This window comes from Gobio gobio (genome assembly GCF_949357685.1).
Source record: "Gobio gobio genome assembly, chromosome: 7".
Taxonomy (NCBI): domain Eukaryota; kingdom Metazoa; phylum Chordata; class Actinopteri; order Cypriniformes; family Gobionidae; genus Gobio; species Gobio gobio.
Window position 1 is genome coordinate 10,921,471 of NC_137103.1, and position 23,152 is coordinate 10,944,622.

The 23,152-nt window shown below is 39.2% G+C and overlaps 1 protein-coding gene across 1 annotated transcript in view; it reads right to left on the reverse strand.

Moving 5' to 3' along the window:
- map3k20a (mitogen-activated protein kinase kinase kinase 20a) overlaps positions 1–23,152 on the reverse strand; it is a 106,497-nt gene that overhangs the window by 12,106 nt on the left and 71,239 nt on the right. The window contains exons 12-16 of the mRNA XM_079822456.1: positions 17,964–18,008; positions 17,857–17,884; positions 14,515–14,648; positions 11,392–11,454; positions 9,397–9,495 (exon numbers count right to left, since the gene is read on the reverse strand). Of these exons, the coding sequence (XP_079678582.1) occupies positions 9,397–9,495; positions 11,392–11,454; positions 14,515–14,648; positions 17,857–17,884; positions 17,964–18,008 (369 nt within the window). The remainder of the gene's footprint in view (positions 1–9,396; positions 9,496–11,391; positions 11,455–14,514; positions 14,649–17,856; positions 17,885–17,963; positions 18,009–23,152) is intronic.

Consider the following 23,152-nt stretch of genomic DNA (forward strand, 5'->3'; position numbering starts at 1 on the left):
AATACACAAATACTTATTTAAAAACACTTATTTTATTTCAGCTATTTGCCAAGGAAACATTTCTCTTTTACAGTAAGTTTAACTTAATGTACTAAAATACCTACAACTAAAACTGATATCAAATGTAATGTAGACATATTTAAAAAAAAAAAAAATAATTATTATAAAATGCCAAAAACAATTACTAGTGCTGTCAACTAATTCATCGCACATTTTTCTGTATCAAAATGAATCTCAAAGGATAAAATCGAGTTTTGTAATATTTTTATATTATAATAATTTCAGTAACTCTCCAAATGAATGTAGAAACAATTTAAAGACAGAATATTTTAAATATTTGTTGTAATGGCATCATTTTCTGAATGAAGGCAGTATCACTGAGACTAATACTGTACTGATGTTTCAATGAATTAGATTTTTTAAAAAACATTAATGATAAACATTACAGTGTAATTGAAAGCTCTAATTTCAATATTTATTAGGCTTTAAAGGAATAAAAAACAATAACAGGTAGGAAATATACAGAAATTGAATAGTCATCAAACAGTCTGCACTGCATAAATTATAAATGAAATGTAGATTAATTCTTATTAAAGCAACAATTTTCTCTGTTCTAACATTAATGACAGACATCATTATTGGCTTGTGTCACTTTAAGATCGGCCGCTGCCGCACATGATGCGGATCTGACACGCTATCACGCGTGTCTCATTTCCTCACAACTCTTTAATTTCATTTAAGATGTTATTAAATTTATGAGAATACTTGAGAAAACGGGCATGTTGGCTTCATTCTGTGAGTTATTGTTTGTTCAAGCGTGAAAGAGAACTCGATTCTGGCGCGCGTGAAACTGGCGCGCTTCTTTCTGTGCGTTGTGTGTGTGTCACATAGTCAGGACATTCACAGACAGCGCTTTCTCTTCTGTCTTGTTGCGCTTGAATGGTTTAAAAGCGTTTGCATGAATAAGAGCGTGATCATATAATGTAACGCTAGCCAAAGGATGAAAGAAAAAACGGATGCTGCCTTAATTGCATTAAATATTTTAAACGTGTTAAACTGAAAACATTAATCGCATGCGTTAACGCTCTAATTTTGACAGCACTACTTTTGACAGCAACGTTCACACAGATCTGTGAAAATGACTAAAAAGGCTGCATTATGCACGCCAGGCCAGTAGTTGGCGATATCACTTTGCCAAGAAACACGTAATACACATGCGTGAACATGAAATACGCATGTACATGACGTCATCGTTTTCAAAACCTTGCACTTTGAAACCGTCTTTCAAAAGCTTGTGTTTTCTCACCGTTGTCGTGTAAATGAACGGCTAAAACGTAAGCTAAAATTTCAGTGACAGTGAATTAGGAATATGAGGTGAATTTGATTTCCGGAGCTGGCGATCACACTCCTCGCCGCTGGCAGCACCGAGAGTCAGCCAGCCAATAGGAAACCCTGTTAACCCCTTCCTGACCAATCACCTTTCAGACGGATCATTTAAACGGTTCATTACTGGCAAGTGGAGACACATACTATATTTAACCCCGTTACACAAGTGGGCCTGTTTTGTTTTTTGGACGGGGCTTAAAGGCGTCTAGTAACAAGTCGGCCGAGTGCTGACCAAGCGTTTGCCAAACGTTATCCCCGCCTAATAGCAGCGGCAGAAACAATGTGCGGTAATGACGGCCAGCGTGGTAAGCGTCTAATGACACCTCATACATAATTCAGCACCTTTCCGGCGACTAAGCCCTGATATCCTCATTAACAGAAACACTCTGTGCTGTCAGATGGGCAAAGCACAATCGCAGGGTCTCATTTAGGCTTTGAGAAGTGCAGCTGGTACCACGACACCGCCAGGAAAGAGAGAGAGGGAGAGGGAGACGAGCGAAAAAAGGCGGCAAAAAAAACCTCGAGCGAAGCGGGTTTGTTTTATTTAGTGCAAAAAACCTTGCAGTTTGTAAAAACAAGGCTGACACGGAGGCTGACACCAGGCAGGGGAAAATAATTAGCTCTCATTTTCTCAGACTCCTGTTTCCTTCTTCCCGCTGAGCTTCCTCCCAACCAAACCACCACATGTCAGGAGAAATAGGAGGCAATTAGCGGCCCCGCTTCAGCCCCGCCGCACGCGTTGAAAGGGGACTATTTATGACGGGACAATGAACAGCTGAAAGATTAAATAACATTTGCCTTTTAAAAAGAAAATGACTTCTGGCTAAATTTTTGATTAAATTCAAACGGAAAGTGAAGACGCAGTCGCTCTCCTGTGTCAGGGCCCAAACAAAGGCTCGCCGGCAAGAGGGGGTGGATCCTACGCCTCGCTTTACGTGAAGAATTATTTATCTCTTGCGGCCTTTTTTTTAAGCGAACCAAAAAGACGAACCAAAACAAGAGGCTTGGGAACCGAAAATACGTTTAGCGAGACAGCGGTCAGTCTTCGGAGGAGGGCGATAACAGCCGTCCTTTACTTGAGGAAGGCAACTTCAAATCACAGAGCGCCGCAATTGTGACAAAAGTCTGACAAGACATCACATCTCCAACAAAAGCTCCCTGTCAACACAGGAAATGAAGCACGAACGCTGATGCAAAAATAATGACAGCAAATCACAAACATTACATACGTTAAAGAGAACCGTGAGCAAACACCGCATTCATGTTCCTCCAATATTCAGATTAGCGATCGACCATCATGCGGCTTGTTGAGGAGAGGAATGCAATTACTTTTTTAAGTGAGTGGATACGAGTCCATGACAAGGGAAATCCTTTCAAAAATTCTTGGAAAGGTAGTCATCTTGGCAACATTTCAAGCCCATTTAAAATGTGGTGTAATCATAATTTTTCTAGAATCCATGCGAATGTCCGCATTTGAATCATTGTTTTTCCATTTTTAAATGTAAAGTTAGAAATGTGATTTTATTTTTTTACATATTAGGGGGTTACACTGCATGACATTTTACATCCTGGATTAACCTTGCATTGTCATAAAACATTAATTCTTTATATTTTTACATCTTAAAACGTATCTATTCGAAATTATGTAATGTTAAGGCGAGACACGGCAGGTGGTCAGTGTTCAATTTTGAAATTTTGGGCCAGTTTGCTCCCTTAAAGGAACAATCCCCTTTTTTTGAGAATAGCCTCATTTTCCAACTTAAACAGTTAAGTTTAAACAGTTGAGTTTTACCGATTTAGTCTGGCAGTAGAACTTTTAGCATAGCTTAGCATACATCATTGAATCTGATTAGACCGTTAGCATCTCGCTCCAAAAAATGACCAAAGAGTTTCGATATTTTTCCTATTTAAAACTTGACTCTGCTGTAGTTACATTGTGTACTAAGACCAACGGAAAATGAGAAGTTTTTCTAGGCGATATGGCTAGGAACTATACTCTCATTCCCCGCGTAATAACCATGGGTGCAGCGGCGCAATGATATTACGCAGCGTCATGTTGGAAGTTACCTTGCTGGGGACTATTTTCAGGCGCTGTGTAATATCATTGTTAAGTCATCAAATTATTATTTTATTATTTATATTACAATTAGTGTAGTATTTAAGGTTAAAATAGGGAAAGTGTTTTAAATTCCAATGCAAAGAAGCAAATTAGAGTCATTTTGTGGCCATTTGTAATGCCATGGTTTACCCACTAGGTGCCTGATTGGCTCTTTAATAAATAGATGTATCCACTAGTATGACCATGAGTATTGCAGATCATAACTGCTTACTTATTTTTAGGTTTTGCATTTGAATAAATATTTAGACATGATCAAACGCTATTTTTTAAATGTGAAATTTAAGAAAGTTAATAACTTGCATCCTAATATTTTTTCATGACACTCGTACAAGCACACACAAGTGATCGAATATTAATGAATGCAAGCAAATACTGAATTTAACACAAGAAAAGTGGGTTAAATCCACCACGGCCCGTGTCCAACAGCTTATCAAAATTCTTGGCCCGAGTCTGACTGGAGGTTGCGTGTTTTTTTTTTTTTGTCCTCCCTATTACACTGTTGCAGCTATTCGTTTCTTTATTAAGTTCATTTAGAAACATGTTTGGAGCATTTTTTGTTTGTTAAATTAAAGTTTTAGTTTTTTTAAGCAGCCAGCGGCCGACAGGGAGTTAACCCAACGCTTTAGCCTCTCAAATCAACACTTGACTTTTCTTGTCTATAGTAAAATCCATAGATATCAAACACTTCAAGCATCACAATGTTAGTTTAAACGTTTACTATCACCACCACAGTAAAAACGCATTTTTGACACGTTGAGGCAGGCTGATGCTGATTTTCGCAAACGAAACGGGCTATACAATCTATTAATAAACTAAATAAAAATAAAAAATGCAGTTTTTGCCTTATCTTACACCTGTCCGCAAAATGAATATAAATCCGATCTTCGATTCCCGCGCTATATTCACATTTAGTTTACATCAACGAAAGCAACAGAAATGAGCTGCATTTAATTTATTCATCAGCTAACTTCAAGATCAAAGACCGCAATATGAGAACGAGCGACCTAAGCACTGGTCTCATTAGTTTTAATGAAGAAGATTGTGTTTTTGAGCATCCGAGACTTACTTTCAGTTTCACTGGCGGACGTTTTCGTGTGTTGGCTTGCTTTACTCATTTGCAGCGATGCGTGTTGCAGTAGAGACGTTATATCTGACTACAACATATATAGCCTATAACACGCTCTCACACGTTTATTTTTTAACAATTTGCCAGGAGTAAAATTGACATCAGTGATTTAAACAACCAGATGCATTTACACATGTTCAGTTTCGCCTGAAATGTGTCCCAGACCACCTTCTGAATTGGTTTGTTGGAGTGATCAGATTGAAATCTCGGAATTTCGGAGGGCATTTACTCCTGGTCTTTTCACAATCGGATAGATCTCTGATCAGAAAAAACGAATGAGGTGAGCAGGTGTAAAAAGGCCATAACACTTACAGCCGCGCCGAGGGACGCTCGCTACTGCTGGCGCGGCTGCAGACTCTAAACACAGCGCGAGCCAGTCTTGACAGTCGTGGTATCATGGTCTCGTGTTGTTTCCACCAGCGCATGCAACATCTCATATTTTCTTTTAATTAATGTCTAAAATATAGAAAGAAGTAGAAGCCTAAAACAGGCCCGAAGCCCGGCCTGGCCCGCGTGTGAGGTATGATGTGAAATTGGCAGGGTTCTACCCCCCCAAAAAAATCTCACTCCAACCTGAACTTGCATGTTTAACAGTATATTGAATCCATGCGTTTGCTCTTAAAGTGACAGCAGCCTAATAAACCTGCTGCCGTCTGTCATTAATGTAGGCTATTACTTATCTGAATCGATTGTTAGTACATTGTCCTGAAAAACGTAAAACTAAATTTGTATTTTTGTTCTGTTGAATTTATTTATCCAATTTCAATTTTTTTTTTTACCATAATCGAGCAGCCCTACTAGCAACCACAGACAGCACCCTAGCAACCACCTAGTAACTCTCTGGTAACTGCCCACAAAACTCTGACAACCACTCAAAACATTGCATAACAGCATCTTAGCAAACACACAGCAACGCCTGGGCAACAACCCACAACACCCAATCAAGCATCACTCATGTTTCCTTTAGAAAATCTAGTAGTGAACAATATTTAAAAAATGAAAATCTATCTTGTGACCGACAGAATAAAATTATGCCAAATTCAAAGATTGCATGGATTAAGGCCCTGTCCCAGGCTGAACCCCAAACCCTTGTGATCTCCCTCTGTGCAAAAGTGTGCATTGAGGGAGCATAATGGCCACAAAGTGGGCGCTTGTGAGCACGCTTCTGAAAATGACAAATGGGACACCCTGCGGTCTACACATTAGGTCAGTAGGCGGAGAGCAGAGGGTCTTTTGTGGCTGTTTGAGCGCATTCGACCACAGGAGCGTCTACACTATGAAAGCAATCCAGTCGGATGTGTTTTCCACTACCTCTGGAAGTGGTTGAAAGTGGACATGCTCAAAGTGTTTTAGACCCCGTTTACACCTGTATTTAGTGCCATCCACTTGTGGTCCTATCGACCAAAATGCATCTTAATACCAGGTGTACCCTGGGCCTATGAGGGCTCTAACACATAAACTGTAAAAAAAGGTCGATGACATCCCTTCACTATTTTCCATTGTAGAAAAGTGAAGCCGCCAATGTCCGAATATGGCATCTTGCACTATGGTATGTTGTAATATACATCTTGCCAGACACGTGCAGATATGGGGGGGGGGGGGTTATCTCGAGTCCCTGCCCTTTTCCAAAAATTAATCAAAAGTGCCCCTCTCAGACAAATATCAATGATAATATTTGTGGTCAATAAAACAAAATAAATTTGACTTAATAATAACATGACAATGTGTACAATATTAACAAACGGCTCATAAACGGCTGTTTATTTTTACAAATCAGTTGGTCTGAGGCGTTGCCATAACGCGTTGCTATGGATTGCGTGCTTTTGATTGACTGGCTGATTTCCCACAGTCTGTTCGGAAAAGGCTCTTGAGCTATATATGGTTCTTTCAGAGAGTGTCTGTGGCTTTACGGGGGGTTGGGGGCGAATAAACCAAACATTTTTTTTCATCAATAATCAAAGCTAATGTGTCGATTTAATTAAAAATCTATATATTATATATTTTAAAATATTATATAATTCATCAATGAACGTTTGTCATAATACACCAACCAATCGTGATCTGGCAGAACAAGTTCAAATTCCACTGGGCGATGTGAAGTGGAGCGGTACTTTTCTGTTCTAATTCATAAATTGGTTGAAAATGACATGGACAGACGAACTAACGTTTGTGGAAAGATTTCCTGATAATGAACTAAACACACCTGAACCGAACTAAACTAATGAGGGAAATCTTGGAAACAGACTAGTAGCGGGAAACTAAGACAAAGGAACATGTGACAGAATCAAAACACAACTGAAAGACCTGACAAACAGACAGACATGTGGCACCTACAGGCCTGTTATGTGAAGTGTAGGCTGGCGAAATGGTGACGTGAAAGGACTTTATTTATATTACCATTTTTGATAATTATGCTGCATTATGAAAGAAGTCTCTTATACTCTTCAAGCCTGCCCTTATTTGATCAAAAACAGCAATATTGTGAAATATTATTAAAATAATGGTTTTCTATATACTTTAAAATATCATCTATTCCAGTGATCAAAGCTGATTTATCATCATTACTCCAGTCTTCAGTGTCACATCATTCTGTGAATGAAATCATGATGATTCTGAAATCATTCTAATATGATGATTTAATGTCTAATGTTAGAAACAGTTGTGCTGCGTAATTTTTATAACCTGCTGTGATACTCTTTTCAAGATTCTTTGATTAATAAAATGTTAAAAAGAACATAATGTAATAATATTTCATAATATTAGGCTACTGCTTTTTTCTGTATTTTTGATTAAATAAATGCAGGCTTGATGAGCATTAGAGACTTCTTGCAAAAACATAAAATAGTATACAAACTTTTCACACACACACACACACACACACACACACACACACACACACACACACACACACACACACACACACACACACACACACACACACACACACACACACACACACACACACACACACACACACACACACACACACACACACACACACACACACACACACACACACACACACACACACACACACACACACACACATATATATATTAGGGATGCAACAATACAGTTAGTCCACGGTTCAATACATACCTCGGTTTTTAACCACGGTTCGGTTCGGTTCTGATGGCTTGTCACATCAGTTTTTTGATATTCTATTCTTAGACGACAGGAACAGCAAGAGGTAAAAAAAATTATTGCAATACTCTATAAAATATACATTGATTCTTATTAAAGCTACTGCATTAAAGTTTTTCAGTCAAGAGCAGTAAGTGATTTTCTCTTTGTCTTTTGTTGTTTTATTAAAATTAAAGGGATAGTTCACTCAAAAATGAAGATTCTGTCATCGATTACTCACACTCAAGTGGTTTTAAACCTGAATAAAGTTCTTTCTTCTGTTGGACATAAAAAATATATTTTGAAGAATGTTGGAAACCAACAGTTGCTGGTCCCCTTTGTAGGAAATAATAATATAGATGTCAATGGCTACCATGAACTGTCTGGTATTCAACTGTCTGTGTTCAACAGGAGAAATTAATACAGGTTTATAGTGAACAATATTAGAGTGAGTAAATAATGAGTGAACTGTCCCTTTAAGGACAAGCGGCAGCGTGTTCACTATAGGCTGCGCTGCTGTCAATTTAAGACCTCTACACATCTAATATACAGACACGCCGATTTTACTTTCACTTTAGACATAACCGACTGTGTTTATGTTAACCTTGTGTGTATTTGACAGTATTAGCGCAGTAAGACGACTACTTTGTCCAGTAATCCCGTGTTTGACAGGCGTTTAGTGTGCGCGCTCGGAAAAGCGCATGTTAAAACAGTGCGTAAGCACGCGAATGAAATGTTTAACCGGCAAGGCTTTAAAACGCATGCAAATAATGCACTTTGGTGATTGTGAATAACTATAGTGTTCCGTGAGTATAACTCTACCACTAATGTGTGATGTGATGTATGTTGCGATGTTCAGTATTGGGATGGAGGCAAATGATAGAATGTGTAGAAAAATAATTAATTAAATGAAAAAAAAAACGCAATTCACAAGCGCGTATTGAACCGTGAATGCCGTACCGAACGGTTCAATATTATATTGAGAATTATGGCATCCCTAATATATATATAATTATTTTAATTTTTTTTACATACTGCCCCTTTTTTACATTTGAGCCCCGGCCCCTGAAGAACTCTCTGCACGTCCCTGCATCTTGCGCTGATCTGGGACCTGCATCTGTGCAGTAGTGAGCAGGAAGTAGAGCCGCGATATCAAGGCCCCGCCCACACTCCTGCAGTATCTGTTAGTACAGTTTACTGCAGAACAACTCATTATGTCGTTGTGAAATAAACATTTATGGAAATGTAAAAATTAAAGTTAAAGCTCCAATCTCCTCCCGAAAAAGTCTGTTGGTGCCTCAGTGACAACTTCACTCAGAGAAGCCGTCAACCTCAACTGTCAATCATGACGTCACACCCCCATTTTTACAGCATCAAGTAACTAAAACCAAACTTATTGAAGAATGGACACTTGAACTAACATCAGCGTGATTAAAAACGGCCTAAAATGACAGAAAAAAAATATATGAAGTGTAATTTGATTGTTTAGTTTGTCTCGCGTCCATTAGAATACATGGAGGGGCGGGGTTATAAGCTATACTGGGACCAACCACCTGGGGGCGATCGAGATGTGTCGGCTTCAGATTTCAGGACGTGTGCGGCACGCTTGCTCCAACACATGATATGTAGCAGTGTGATTTACCGTGTGACCCGTGCCTGCTTTCCAGTGATATCCAAACACTAACTCCAGATTTACAGTCTTCCTCCACTCCTCGTCATCTTCCTCAGTGGCCAAACCATCCTAAAAGTGCACATAAGGAACATTTAAATACATTGCTGTGACCTTGTACTGTAAAAAAACATCTCAAGTCATTATATTTTATTTCATTTTTGTCCGAGTTTTCCTTAATTCCTAAAGTTGAGATGGCTTGTCAATTCAAATACATTGGACAAATTAATTGGATAAACCCAGTAAATTAAGTTTTGTTGACTAAAGGCAAAAAAGATTGGGTAACACTTTATTTTAAGATGTTACTACATGTACTAACTATAGTAATAACAGTAAATTACGCATAACTACAAGTAACTAACCCTAAACCAAACCCCAACCCTAACTCTATAGTAAGTAGGGCTGTCAACGAATATTCTAAATTCGAATATATATTCGAATAGTTTTTAAAAAACGAATTTCAAAGGTGAAAATTAATATTCGAATAAATAAAAAAATGTGGGGAAAAAAACGCCCGCGGTAGTAGAGGCGTGGCTGTCTGCTTTGCGAGTGGGCGCTAGCGCGCCTGAAGCCTTGTGTACTTTGGCCCGTCTCCAGAGCGCGAGCCCACGCTGACTGCGCGCGCTCCTCCCCAAATGGACGAGGCGTTTATACTTGACGCGCTCGCTGTTGTGCTTTTCTTTGAAACGACAGACGGCGACTCGGAGTAATTGTTCTATAAACTATCAGGAAAAGCGTCGAGAAGAAGTGGGCTAACGTACACAGGTGACGATATTTATTTTAGTACACTTCACCGAAAACCACACTACAAAAGAATCATGTAAAACAGATCAAAATAAACCTTGATATTACTTGTGACATGAGAACAAAATGTATGTAGAAATGTAACGTTAACTTATACAACTCAATGTATGATATCTAAATGTTTCCTAATTTCACTAAACACTTTAGTGAGTTTTCACTTAGTTTCGTGAACTTTTCTTTATTAAACGGGCTTTTTTATGCTTTTGTAGGCTCGTTTTGTAAATATAAGCAACTAATTTGTATGTGCAAACTGGACCAGCCTTACTTTGCATCGCCCGCCACAAGTTCTCTGTCTGCAACACGACAAGAGGCCATAACGGAGAAATTAATGTTGTTCATTTGTAAGGACATGAGAGCGATCAGTGTCGTGGATGGGGCAGGCTTCAGGGAGTTCTGTCAAGCAATGGAACCGAGGTACTGATTGAATAGATATTGCATGAATGAAGGATAAATGCACTGCTTCCACTGGTTTGATTATTTACCGTTTCATGTCAAGGAAAAGTTCCATGTTTACCACAGCACAGCTCGCTCGGAGCGTTCAATAATATGCTGTAAAACTTATATTAATATTTGTTTCAATCCATAGACCGTAAAAGTTTCAATCACTGAATGAAGCCTGCTATATTTGGGACGAGTCGCGACCTTAAATTGCTTGCACAAAACTCTTGATCAGTCTCAAAATGTGTGTGTGTTCATTTAAACCGTTATGCGCAGAGAGCGTGAGGGCGAGAGAGAGTGAGGTCTGCGGTCTTTAGCCATTAGTGATTTACTTGTTTTTGTGTAGGTTATACGTTGTCAAATATGTTTAAACTTAAATAGACTACCTATATAAGTAGTTATGTGTCTTTGTATTCATTTGTCCTGTTATTGACGTAATGCGCGTCATTGATAAAATGCGCAACCAGATGTTCGAATAGTTCGAATATTCGTGCTTTTTTTAGAGGGAATATTCGAACGTCATTTTTGAGCAATTTTGACAGCCCTAATAGTAAGTGCATGTAGTTCATTAATATTACTCAGCACTTATTTGAGTAATTACAATGTAACTACATCACCCTAAATAAAGTGTAGCCAAAGATGTTTTACAGTGTGGTAGATAAGAAAGAACTGAGCTAAAATCATGTCAACTCTATGTAAAAGATGATCTAGAAAGCGAATACATGCCTTGATCAATGGAGGAAAGTGGAACAGACTCAGGTAGTCGTGGGTAAGTTTCTCAATTTCGGTCTGAAAAAGAAAGATTTGACATAATGTTTAAAACATTACGGGATGGATTTATGCAGCTATGCAGCGCACTGACAATCAGCCAATGGCCAGCTGTGTGTGAATGTAACATAATTATTACCTGTTAATGGACTTTCAGCAGCAAAACAACAATTAATACCATTGTGTATCATTTATGAACATATAATTCACGCTCTGGCATATGTCATATACATCTAGAGTAATTAATTCAACAAATCAGGCTCTCTATGGAGCGCACATACTAAAGCCTTACAGGATCAGATGTGTGATGTCAGTTAGCAGCGTATCCCAGAGGAGGGGAAATTATTTCTCAGAGGTTGCTCTTTCAAAGCTTAGCAATATGACATAATGGAGTTTTCAATTAAACATCAACGCTGTCGCAGAGATTTCTAAAAATTCACTGGGGGAAATAAAAAATAACTCCCAGAGACAAATAAATCAATCGTTGACATACAGTATCAAGCTCCACATTGAATGTGGAATTGCTCAGCATCAGATCATCTGGACTTCATATTGTTTGCACACTGAGATCTTGGACTTCCTGAGCACATTGTTGAAAAATTTGTGTGAGATTTCATGCTGGGTTTCTTTAGGCCAATTCACACTGCGCCGACAGACGCAGACCATTGCCGACAGTCACAAGGTTGAAGCACGTCACTTCTCAGACATTCTTACATGTTCAATCGGGCAAAACAAGCTCTGACAGGGGTAACACACCGATCTGATAAAACCAGACGAAGTGTCTGTTGCCATCCGTCTGCGTGCTGTGATCTGGCCTTTAGAAGAAACAGCAAACATTTCCGTTTGCTCTATTTAGTCTCATTGCTGTCTAGGAGAAATAACTGACCTAATAAACAGATCTCATGCATGATTTTGCTTTTCCTAAGGATTAGCTAGTTCAGTTAGCTTACCCATCGCCTAGATCTAACTCGTGAAAGCTATGAATATTGGTCACACATTATATAAGGGGTCTCCCATTTCCTGATAATCTGAATGGATGAATGAATGAGGTATTTATATAGCGCTTTCATATGCACTACTGTACACCCAAAGCGCTTTACACTCATGTCAGGGGTCTCTCCTCAACCACCACCGGTGTGCAGGGTCCACTTCGATGATGCAACGGCAGCCAAAGTACAATGGCGCCAGTGCGCTCACCACACACCAGCTATAGGTGGAGAGGAGAGAGAGTGATAGAGTCTATTCAATGGATGGGGATTATTAGGAGGCCATGATTGGTAAGGGCCAATGGAGGGAATTTGGCCAGGACACCGGGGTTACACCCCTACTCTTCACGAGAAGTGCCATGGGATTCTTAGGGTGCTTTCACACCTGCCTAATTTATTCGGTTGAATCGTACTAGAGTTTGTTTTCCCCTTTGGTGCGGTTCGTTTGGTCAGGTGTGAAAGCAGCAATCGCACTCGGGTGCGCACCAAAAGTGGACCAAACAAGTGTACAGAGACCTCCTTGAAGAGGTGATCTCGGTACGCTTTCAAACAAACTCTGGAGCAGTTCGGTTCGTTTGTGGTGAGAACGTGATCCGACCTCGAACATACCCAAATGCAAAAAGTACTGATCATTTTTGGACATTTTTGGTCAAAATGATCACAAGAACGGTGAGCAAAAATCCCAGAACCACACGGGGGGACCTAGTGAATGACCTGCAGAGAGCTGGGACCAAAGTAACAAAGGCTACCATCAGTAACACACTACACCGCCAGGGACTCAAATCCTGCAGTGCCAGACGTGTCCCCCTGCTTAAGCCAGTACATGTCCGGGCCCATCTGAAGTTTGCTAGATAGGATTGGGAGAATGTCATATGGTCAGATGAAACCATAATAGAACTTTTTGGTAAAAACTCAACTTGTCGTGTTTGGAGGAGAAAGAATGCTGAGTTGCATCCAAAGAACACCATACCTACTGTGAAGCATAGGGTGGAAACATCATGCTTTGGGGCTGTTTTTCTGCAAAGGGACCAGGACGACTGATCCGTGTAAAGGAAAGAATTAATGGGGCCATGTATCGTGAGATTTTGAGTAAAAACCTCTTTCCATCAGCTAGGGCATTGAAGATGAAACGTGGCTGGGTCTTTCAGCATGACAATGATCCCAAACACACCGCCCGGGCTCTGAAGGAGTGGCTTCGTAAGAAGCATTTCAAGGTCCTGGAGTGGCCTAGCCAGTCTCCAGATCTCAACCCCATAGAAAATCTTTGGAGGGAGTTGAAAATCTGTGTTGCCCATGCAGCGACAGCCCCGAAACATCACTGCTCTAGAGGAGATCTGCATGGAGGAATGGGCCAAACTACCAGCAACAGTGTGTAAAAACCTTGTGGAGACTTACAGAAAACATTTGACCTCTGTCATTGCCAACAAAGAGTATATAACAAAGTATTGAGATGAACTTTTGTTATTGACCAAATACTTATTTTCCACCATAATTTGCAAATAAATTCTTTAAAAATCAGACAATGTGATTTTCTGGATTTCTGTCTCTAATAGTTGAAGTGTACCTATGATGAAAATTACAGGCCTCTCTAATTTTTTTAAGTAGGAGAACTTGCACAATTGGTTTGCCCCACTGTTTATATATATATATATATATATATATATATACATATATATGTACCGTGTGCAGAATTATTTGGCACGTTGATTTTCTGGTCATATTTTTTTCCAGGCACATTTTACCAATTCCAAACCACATTAATCTTAATAACTATTCATTTTGTATTTTATCATTTATAAGTGATATATAATTGTTCATGAAGGCTGGAAATGAAAAACAACTTATATTCAGGTGTGCAGAATTGTTAGGCATGTTTTCTTTTACAGATAAAATGGGCCAAAAAAGAGATTTTATTCAGACTCTAATTCAGAAAATCAATGTGCCTAATAATTCTGCACACGGTGTATATACATATACTCTTCAGTGTGCTTAAATTAAATTAAATGTATGCTAATGAACTGTTTAGCCCACTATAGCTCCAGTGCTAACATTTCAAAATATAAGAGCCATAATCGTGCAGGAAGTAGCTTGGCACCTTCAGATGTATGATGTGTCCTTTCGACGTCACACCCAGATCTCTCATGTCACTCTCAGACAGCAGCAGGAGTCTCTGTCCTGTGATGTGATTCTGCTTGAAGACCTCGGCGTAGAGCTGCAGTTCTCCATCACCTCCAGCACACACACACACAAGGTCATCTTTATCACTCTGCATCAATTTCTATTGTTTTTAAACTGAGGTAATGGTATTTACTATCCTCTAACCTTACACCTAAAAATGTAACCATCAAAGAAACCTTTCAGATTTTTTTTATATGAAAATACAATACCGTTCAAATGTTTACGGTCAATAAGATTTGTTTAATGTTTTTGAAAGAAAACTCTTATCCTCACAAACTGCATTTATTTAAATACAGAATTTTTTGGGAAAAAATTTGAAATATTATTACAATTTTGTTTCTATTGTAATATATTTTAAATTGTAATTTATTCCTGTGATCAAAGCTGAATTTTCAGCATCATTACTCCAGTCTTCAGTGTCACATCAGAAATCATTTTAATATGATGAGTTGCTGCTCAAGAAACATTTATAATTGTTATCAATGTCGAAACCAGGGGTGTGTTCCACATCGCTTTTAGACATACACTCGCAAACTTCCCTTAGCACTTCACCTCGGGGGAATCCCTGCCACCATTTTAAAGTGCGTTCTACTTCATGAAGTGGACGAGGGAAGTTTATGTGGACAGACCCTCTTTCCCTGGAATTTTTTTACAGAGGGAGCAAGTCTACTCTGATGTACACTTCAAGCAGCTCTACAATGCATCCGTAAAGTATTCACAGCGCTTCACTTTTTCCACATTTTGTTATGTTACAGCTTTATTCCAAAACTGATTAAATTCATATTTTTTTCTCAATTCTACAAACTATACCCCATTATGACAATGTGAACGAAGTTTGTTTGAAATCTTTGCAAATTTAAAATAAAAAATGAAAAAAATCACATGTACATAAGTATTCACAGCCTTTGCCATGACACTCAGAATTGAGGTCAGGTGCTCCTGTTTCCACTGATCATCCTTGAGATGTTTCTACAACTTGACTGGAGTCCACCTGTGGTAAATTCAGTTGATTGGACATGATTGGACATGCACACACTTGTCTATATAAGGTCTCACAGTTAACAGTGCATGTCAGAGCACAAACTATCCATGAAGTCCAGGGAATTGTCTGTAGACCTCCGAGACAGGATTGTATTGAGGCACAGATCTGGGGAAGGGTACAGAAAAAATTCTGCAGCATTGAAGGTCCAGATGAGCACATTGGCCTCCATCATCTGTAAATGGAAGAAGTTTGGAACCATCAGGACCACCGGCCAAACTGAGCGATTGGGGGAGAAGGGGCTTAGTCAGGGAGGAGACCAAGAACCTGATGGTCACTCTGACAGAGCTCCAGCGTTTCTCTGTGGAGAGAGGAGAACCTTCCAGAAGAACAAACATCTCTGCAGCTCTCCACCAATCAGGCCTGTGTGGTAGAGTGGCCAGACGGCACATCACAGCCCGCCTGGAGTTTGCCAAAAGGCACCTGAAGGACTCTCAGACCATGAGAAACAACATTCTCTGGTCTGATGAATTAAAAATTGAACTCTTTAGCCTGAATGTAAGCATCATGTCTGGAGGAAACCAGGCACCGCTCATCACCTGGCCAATCCCATCCCTACAGTGAAGCGGTGGTGGCAGCATCATGATGTTTGGATGTTCTTCAGCGGCAGGAACTGGGAGACTAGTCAGGATCGAGGGAAAGATGAATGCAGCAATGTACAAAGACATCCTTGATGAAAACCTGCTCCAGAGCGCTCTGGACCTCAGACTGGGTCAAAGGTTCTTTTTCCAACAAGACTACCCTAAGCACACAGCCAAGATAACAAAGGAGTGGCTACGGGACAACTCTGTGAATGTCCTGGAGTGGCCCAGCCAGAGACCAGACTTGAACCCGATTGAACATCTCTGGAGAGATCTGAAAATGGCTGTTCACCGACGTTCCCCATCCAACCTGATGGAGCTTGAGAGGTCCTGCATAGAAGAATGGGAGAAGCTGCCCAAAAACAGGTGTGTCAAGCTTGTAGCATCAAACTCAAAAACACTTGAGGCTGTAATTGGTGCCAAAGGTGCTTCAACAAAGTATCGAGCAAAAGCTGTGAATACTCAAGTACATGTCATTTTTTTAAATAAATTTGCAAAGATTTCAAACAAACTTCTTTCACGTTGTCATTATAGGGTATTGTTTGTATAATTAAGGAAAAAAAATATTAATTTATTATCCATTTTGGAATATGGCTGTATCATAACAAAATGTGGAAAAAGTGAAGCACTGTGAATACTTTCCGGATGCACTGTATATCCCACAATTCAACTTGATTGTGACGTCACAGCAGATCACGCTCAACTGTAGTGTATGATATATTAATTATTGTGAGAATGAATTGCATAATAGTGTATACTATATTAATTATGTTGAGATTTAATCGCATAATACTTGTAGCTACCTTATGTTCACAGTCAAAGTTTATACTATTCATTTTTTTTTTTCCACCTGTGTAATTTTATTTTTCTCCAACAGCTCATTTAACTATAGGATTGTATTTTTTTTCTCCAACAACTTATATGCATATAGAATGGTGCATAAAACAAAGGGGTTTAAATAATAAATCAGCTCCATGGTGAATTCCAAATGACCAAACTTTATGCATGAGTTCCACCTGTAGAGGGCGCTTGTGCAACGTAAGCAATGACACACATCCGAGTGAACGAGACGGAGGGAAGTTAGCGAGTGAAGGGCATAAAAATTTGGAGTGGAACGCAGCCCAGGTTTGAGGTTTCTTTGATGATGTCACATCCACCAGCTGGAGTGCCCATGATCTCCACTAGAGGGCACTCCTCCCAAATCTTTTCCATCTTTTCATGGACTACATTTCCCATAACCCACAGCCTGGACTCATTATGCTTGATTACAATTAGCTGTGTCTCATTACCTTGTTAACTTCGGCTATATAAGCCCTGTGTGTTTTGTCATTTTTTGTGAAGTCTTGTATGTTGTCACACTGCATTTCTGGGCGTTATCCTGGTTCCCTGTGTCTTGCTTTTTGATTCTCTGCCCGTATTCTGGATTACCCTTTTTGCCTGTGTTTTCTGCCCTGTTGCTTATTTAAATTGTTTGACCCTTTGCTCGTTATATGGAATACGATTCTGGATTGTCCCAATAAAGCTGCATTTAAATCTTCAACCCAAATCTCGTAGCAATTCGTAACAGATGAATAGAAAGTTCAAAAGAACAGCATTACATAAACAGATAATCAAAATCAGAGGTGAAGAAGAACCTCACCTTCAAAGATCTGCTCCATCCAGAAATGCTGTAAAGACATAGATGTTAAAAAAAGAAAAAAAATCTGATGAAATCCTCTCTATTGCTTGAGGAAATACTCTACCCACCACATGTTCTTCTGTCCAGGAGTGGATGGCCAGGTTTGGAAGAAGCTGTCGGAGAAGAACAGAAACACTCACATGTGTGTACAGGCTACTGTCATCATGTGCACCTATCAAATGACATTACATAATCAGTTAATCTTCTTATTATATGAAGTACAGATATTAACAACAAGAACGCCTGAATACCCACACTCAATTCGCCAATGTTTGATTCAGTCGTAATACGGTATAACGCTCACTTGTAATGCAAGTGCGTCATTCATTGCAATGAATTTACAAGTGTAGAAATAATGTAAAAATGAAAATGATTATGTCTGAACACTTTCATTTATTTGTGTTTCTTTCTTCCTGTTTTTGACATCTTTTGTTTTCAACATCTCATTTCTTTATTAGCAAATTTGTATGCTTTCTAACTGGAACATTTTAACTTTATTCTGGATCTCAGTTTTGTTTTCAATTGACAGCTTATTAACAGAATGTGAAGTTGTGTCCCAGGTTATTATTTAAAAATCAAATTTCCCCCTTTAAAGTAATGAACTCTTCCATAAACCTTCATATTTCCATCTGATGGACAGATTGATTGACAGAGACAGATTGTTACGCAATATGTCATTCTCAGGCAAGATTAATCATTGTGTCAGACTATTTCAGAATGATAGTTTTTTTAGAAAATACATTTTTAGACATTAGTACCAGATATTACAGTCTCTCTCACATCATTGATATGAGAGACATTTCTCATAGAGAAAAGACACACTATCATTGATAAAATATAAAAACAGCATGGAGAAAGAGTGAGGGGGATAATATCAACCTTTTTAACGGTGTCAAAACGAATGCTCATGATACAGTTTTACCTAAACAAATAACCCAAGCAAATATCAAAAGCATTCTTCCTTTGGATTAGTGATGTCGATATGACAAATGTAATCCCATGCACTGCGACGAGCTCAGTGAAAGAAAAATAAACCCAAGATGGCGGATTAAACGACTGAAATGTTGATTATAAATTTTGAAAAGAACCTATAGAAACAGTTCAGTATAATCACAAATGTACTCAATAGTTCTGTGTGTAGCACTAGCTTAGAAACATGCCGAGTCTCTCGTGCAGAACGCTATTATTGTGGCACCTGGAGTCTCTATGTAGAGTTTTCCAAATCAGCAACTTTCTGATAAATGAGCTCAGAGTACAAATTCAGTCCGAATGAACGAATATACGAACCGTTACGTATTATTATTTAGATGACATGTTTCTAGTTTATAGCTTTTACCTGTTCAACAGGGACCTATTATGCCCCTTTTAACAAGATGTAATATATAACTCTGGTGTCCCCAGAATGTGTCTGCGAAGATCCAGCTCAAAATACCCCACAGATCATTTATTGTACTATGTTGTAAAACGAGTGGAAGGAAATACATGCTATTTTCGTGCAAGTGTCTTTAAATGCAAATGAGCTGCTGCTCCCCGCCCCCTATCCAGAAGAGGGCGGAGCCTGTACAGCACCTGCCTCGGATACTCTGCCAAAAATGAATACATCTGTTTGGTTTTGATTATCATCTCAATCACGGCAACACTCACATGACCCTGCAGTTCTTCATCATCATGAAAGTGTATTATCTGCATGTGTAAACTTCTGATATATGGTTTTCTGAGCACACACACTTGAAGCATGCGCACAGAAAGCTGGCGCCATGTCCCGTGAGTATTAAACTAAGTTCTCTTTCACGTCTTATTGCGCTTAAACTGTCAAAAACACACAAGGTTAAGTCAAAAACACACAAAGTTCACATAAACACAGTCGGTTATGTCTGTGAAAGTAAACAGCAGGGAAAGAAATGGCATGTGTATATTAGATATGTGTGTTAAAGTGACAGCAGCGTAATATAGAGCACCTACTGCTATATCTGCTGTTAACTCTTTCCCCACTAGCGTTTTTAACAAAAGTTGCCAGCCAACGCCAGGGTTTTTGATCATTTTCATAAAAATTTAATGGCCCATAGAATATTTTGTTGTATGAATATCTGAGCATGCCATTTTGTCAAAATTATGGGTAAGTTTGATAAAAAAACAACATTTTGAGCAAAAAGCTGAGAAAATCAATCGAGTCCATTAACACCCCAAAGCTTCACAGTCCTAGAGCTCATCCTGGGTCAACATTTCATTCAGTAACTTTAGATAGTTTTGATTTAAATGATGTTTAATGTTGAAGATCACGTATGCATCTGCTTGCATATGATCGCTTGTTTTTGGCGTCTTCTTCTTCGCCTGTGTTTTGATCAGGAGATTCTGAACTCATCCAGAAGATGCATAAGAGCGCCCCCTAGCCTCTAACAGTGAAAACACGGAAAATTCGGCGTTTGGCAGGGAAGCGTTTTCTCATAAATAACGGAAAATTCTATGTTTGGCGGGGAAAGGGTTAATATGAATCAAAACAAAAGACAAACAGAAAATCACTCTGCTCTTGACTGAATAACTTTAGAAGCTTAAATAAGAATACATTTCATACTTGAATGCTGCTGTTAATGCTCATGCGAGGAGATAAACATGGCGGATTGTGTACAGCTTACTGAGGGCGGGGTATATGCTAATAGGGCGGAGTCCGTCAGCAGTTGTGGGCGGGGCCTAACCATATGCTACGTCACACTGCATAGAAACTGAAAACGGCTTATGGGGATTAAAAAAGAGTATTGGGTGAATTTTTACCATTTATAGGGTGGCTGTGTACACACACTGCCAACACATTTATGTTCAAACGTGAATTTTGAATAATAGGTCCCCTTTAAAGTAAAACGGTTAATTTGACATTATTACAAAGTGCACTTTTAAAAGAAACATAAGCCTGAAAGTGTACTCTCTTTTAAGTACATCTATTATTGCATTAATATTATATTATACTAAGTCATTTTTAAAAAAAATATAACCTATTATAAAAGTGTCTAACGCTGAATTAATATCAGTGGTATATCTAGTGAAGAGTGTCATTTCTTTCTGGTTACAGGTTTTCAGGTTTCCTATGATGTGAACAGAGGAACAGATACTCGGCTCTAACGCATTTCAATTCTGCTGGAAGAAATATTGAAATAGTCTTTCTTGCTCATGTTTTTTCATTTTCTCTCTCTCTCTCTCTCTCTCTCTCTCGATGGTGTGTGAGTTCGTCACAGTCTTCACACTGCTCAAATTGGCCAATCTTAATGTCAGTGAAATGTCAGTTGTTCGTAAGTGCGCGCTGTCCTTGCCACGCTGACATGCTGTTCTCTCTCGCTCTCCTCAGCATGTGGCTATACATCCACTTCATTTGCCATAAATAACATCCATAAGGACCCGGTGGGCGTCAGTCGGCCTCACCTAATACAGCCTTTGCAGAGAATCAAAGAAAGTGACTGCTCCAACCTCCACGACAGACGACTTTTCCACTTAAAACTCTTCTTACAAAAACAGCAGATTTTCTCCAGCAAATAAATACAATTCAAAAAAAGATTTAAAGACTGCATACAGACTGTAACTAAATGTGTGGAGTTACCTTAAGAAGCTATTTCTCATCGGATTTCTAAACAAACTTGAATAAAACCAGTTCATTTTGACACGAGCACTCCACGTGCACTACCAGAGAAATGTTTGTTTCGTTCTAAGTCATATGCTTAAATGGTCAAATTAGTTTTGTAGACAAAAATAAACTGTGCCTTTCTTTACAAAAATGTTTTTTTATATACTTGAATTACACGTGAGCAAGTGTCCTGATCATTTAAAGTCCCCCTATGATGCTTTTTCACATATCACATTTCATGCAGTGTGTAATAGAGCTGTTTGTGAATGTGAAAGCTCTGCAAAGTTTCAAAGATCAAAGTGTCAGTCAGCAGTCATTCTTACACAAACTTGCGTAGGTTTGTAACACGTGCATAATGCCATACAGTCTTCATTGGCTGTTGGTGAACGTCTACTTTGCCCCTCAAACACTAGTTGTAGCTGAGACTGGAAGAGTTTGGTGTTCATTTCGTTAACACAATCTATGATGAAATATGTTCGTTGATGACCTTTTTTTCCATGACTAAGACTAGACAGCACCAACATCATTGAACGATAACTGTGACTAGGGTTGCCAACTGTCCCGTATTTGCCGGGACATCCCCTATATTGGGCCTAATTGATTTGTTCTGTGTAGAGCCCTGCATTTCTGCCCGAGCCCGACAGGCCCCGACTTTTTTACGCCCCTAGGGCCGGGCTTCGGGCTAATTTTCCCGTCATACCTCAAACGCGGGCCAGGCTTCTGGCCTTTTTAGGCTTCTCCTTCATTTTATATTTAGGACATTCAATAATTTAAAGAAACAATGAGATGTGCTGCGCTGGTGCCACAAATGAAACTGAAAATAAGCTAAGTCTTAGATGCTCAAAAACACAACCATCTTCATTAAAACTAAGGCTCTTACCAGTGTTTAGGTCGCTCGTTCTCATAATGCGGTCTTTGATGTTGAAATGAGCTGATGAATAAAATGCTCATATCGGTTGCTTTCATTGACATGAACTCTGTTAAATGTGCATACATCGTGGGAATTGAAGATCGGATTTATATTCATTTTGCGGAGAGGTGTAAGGTAAGACAACCAGCAGGTTTTTTTTTTCATTTTTTTTATTTGTTTAGATTGTGTAGCCCGTTTCATTTGCGCGCGCCGTAGCGATCTGCCTGCCTCATCTTGTCAAAAATGCCTTTTTACTGCAATGGTTTATACGCACCGCAACAGACTTTGAGGTTGCAATAAAATGCTGCGTGAGCTCAACCAATCAGCATTTTCAGCGCACAAGTCCCACCCCCGAAAGTTCCTGAACTTTGAAAAAGTACTACCTCGTGAGCAGGGCCATTTTGAGGGGGAAATTTTTACCTGGAACTTTATTTAGACCCCAGTTCCTGTGTGTGTGTGTGTGTGTGTGTGTGTGTGTGTGTGTGTGTGTGTGTGTGTGTGTGTGTGTGTGTGTGTGTGTGTGTGTGTGTGTGTGTGTGTGTGTGTGTGTGTGTGTGTGTGTGTGTGTGTGTGTGTGTGTGTGTGTGCGGGTCGCGGTTATTCACCGATCTGGCCGGCCAAGTAATACAAAAATAACATTCCAATCAATCGCGGGTGGATGAGAGATGAATCATTGTGTTTGTTTGATAAAGACATTTTGCGAGCACTCTGATTCTCCAGACGCTTTCAAAACAATT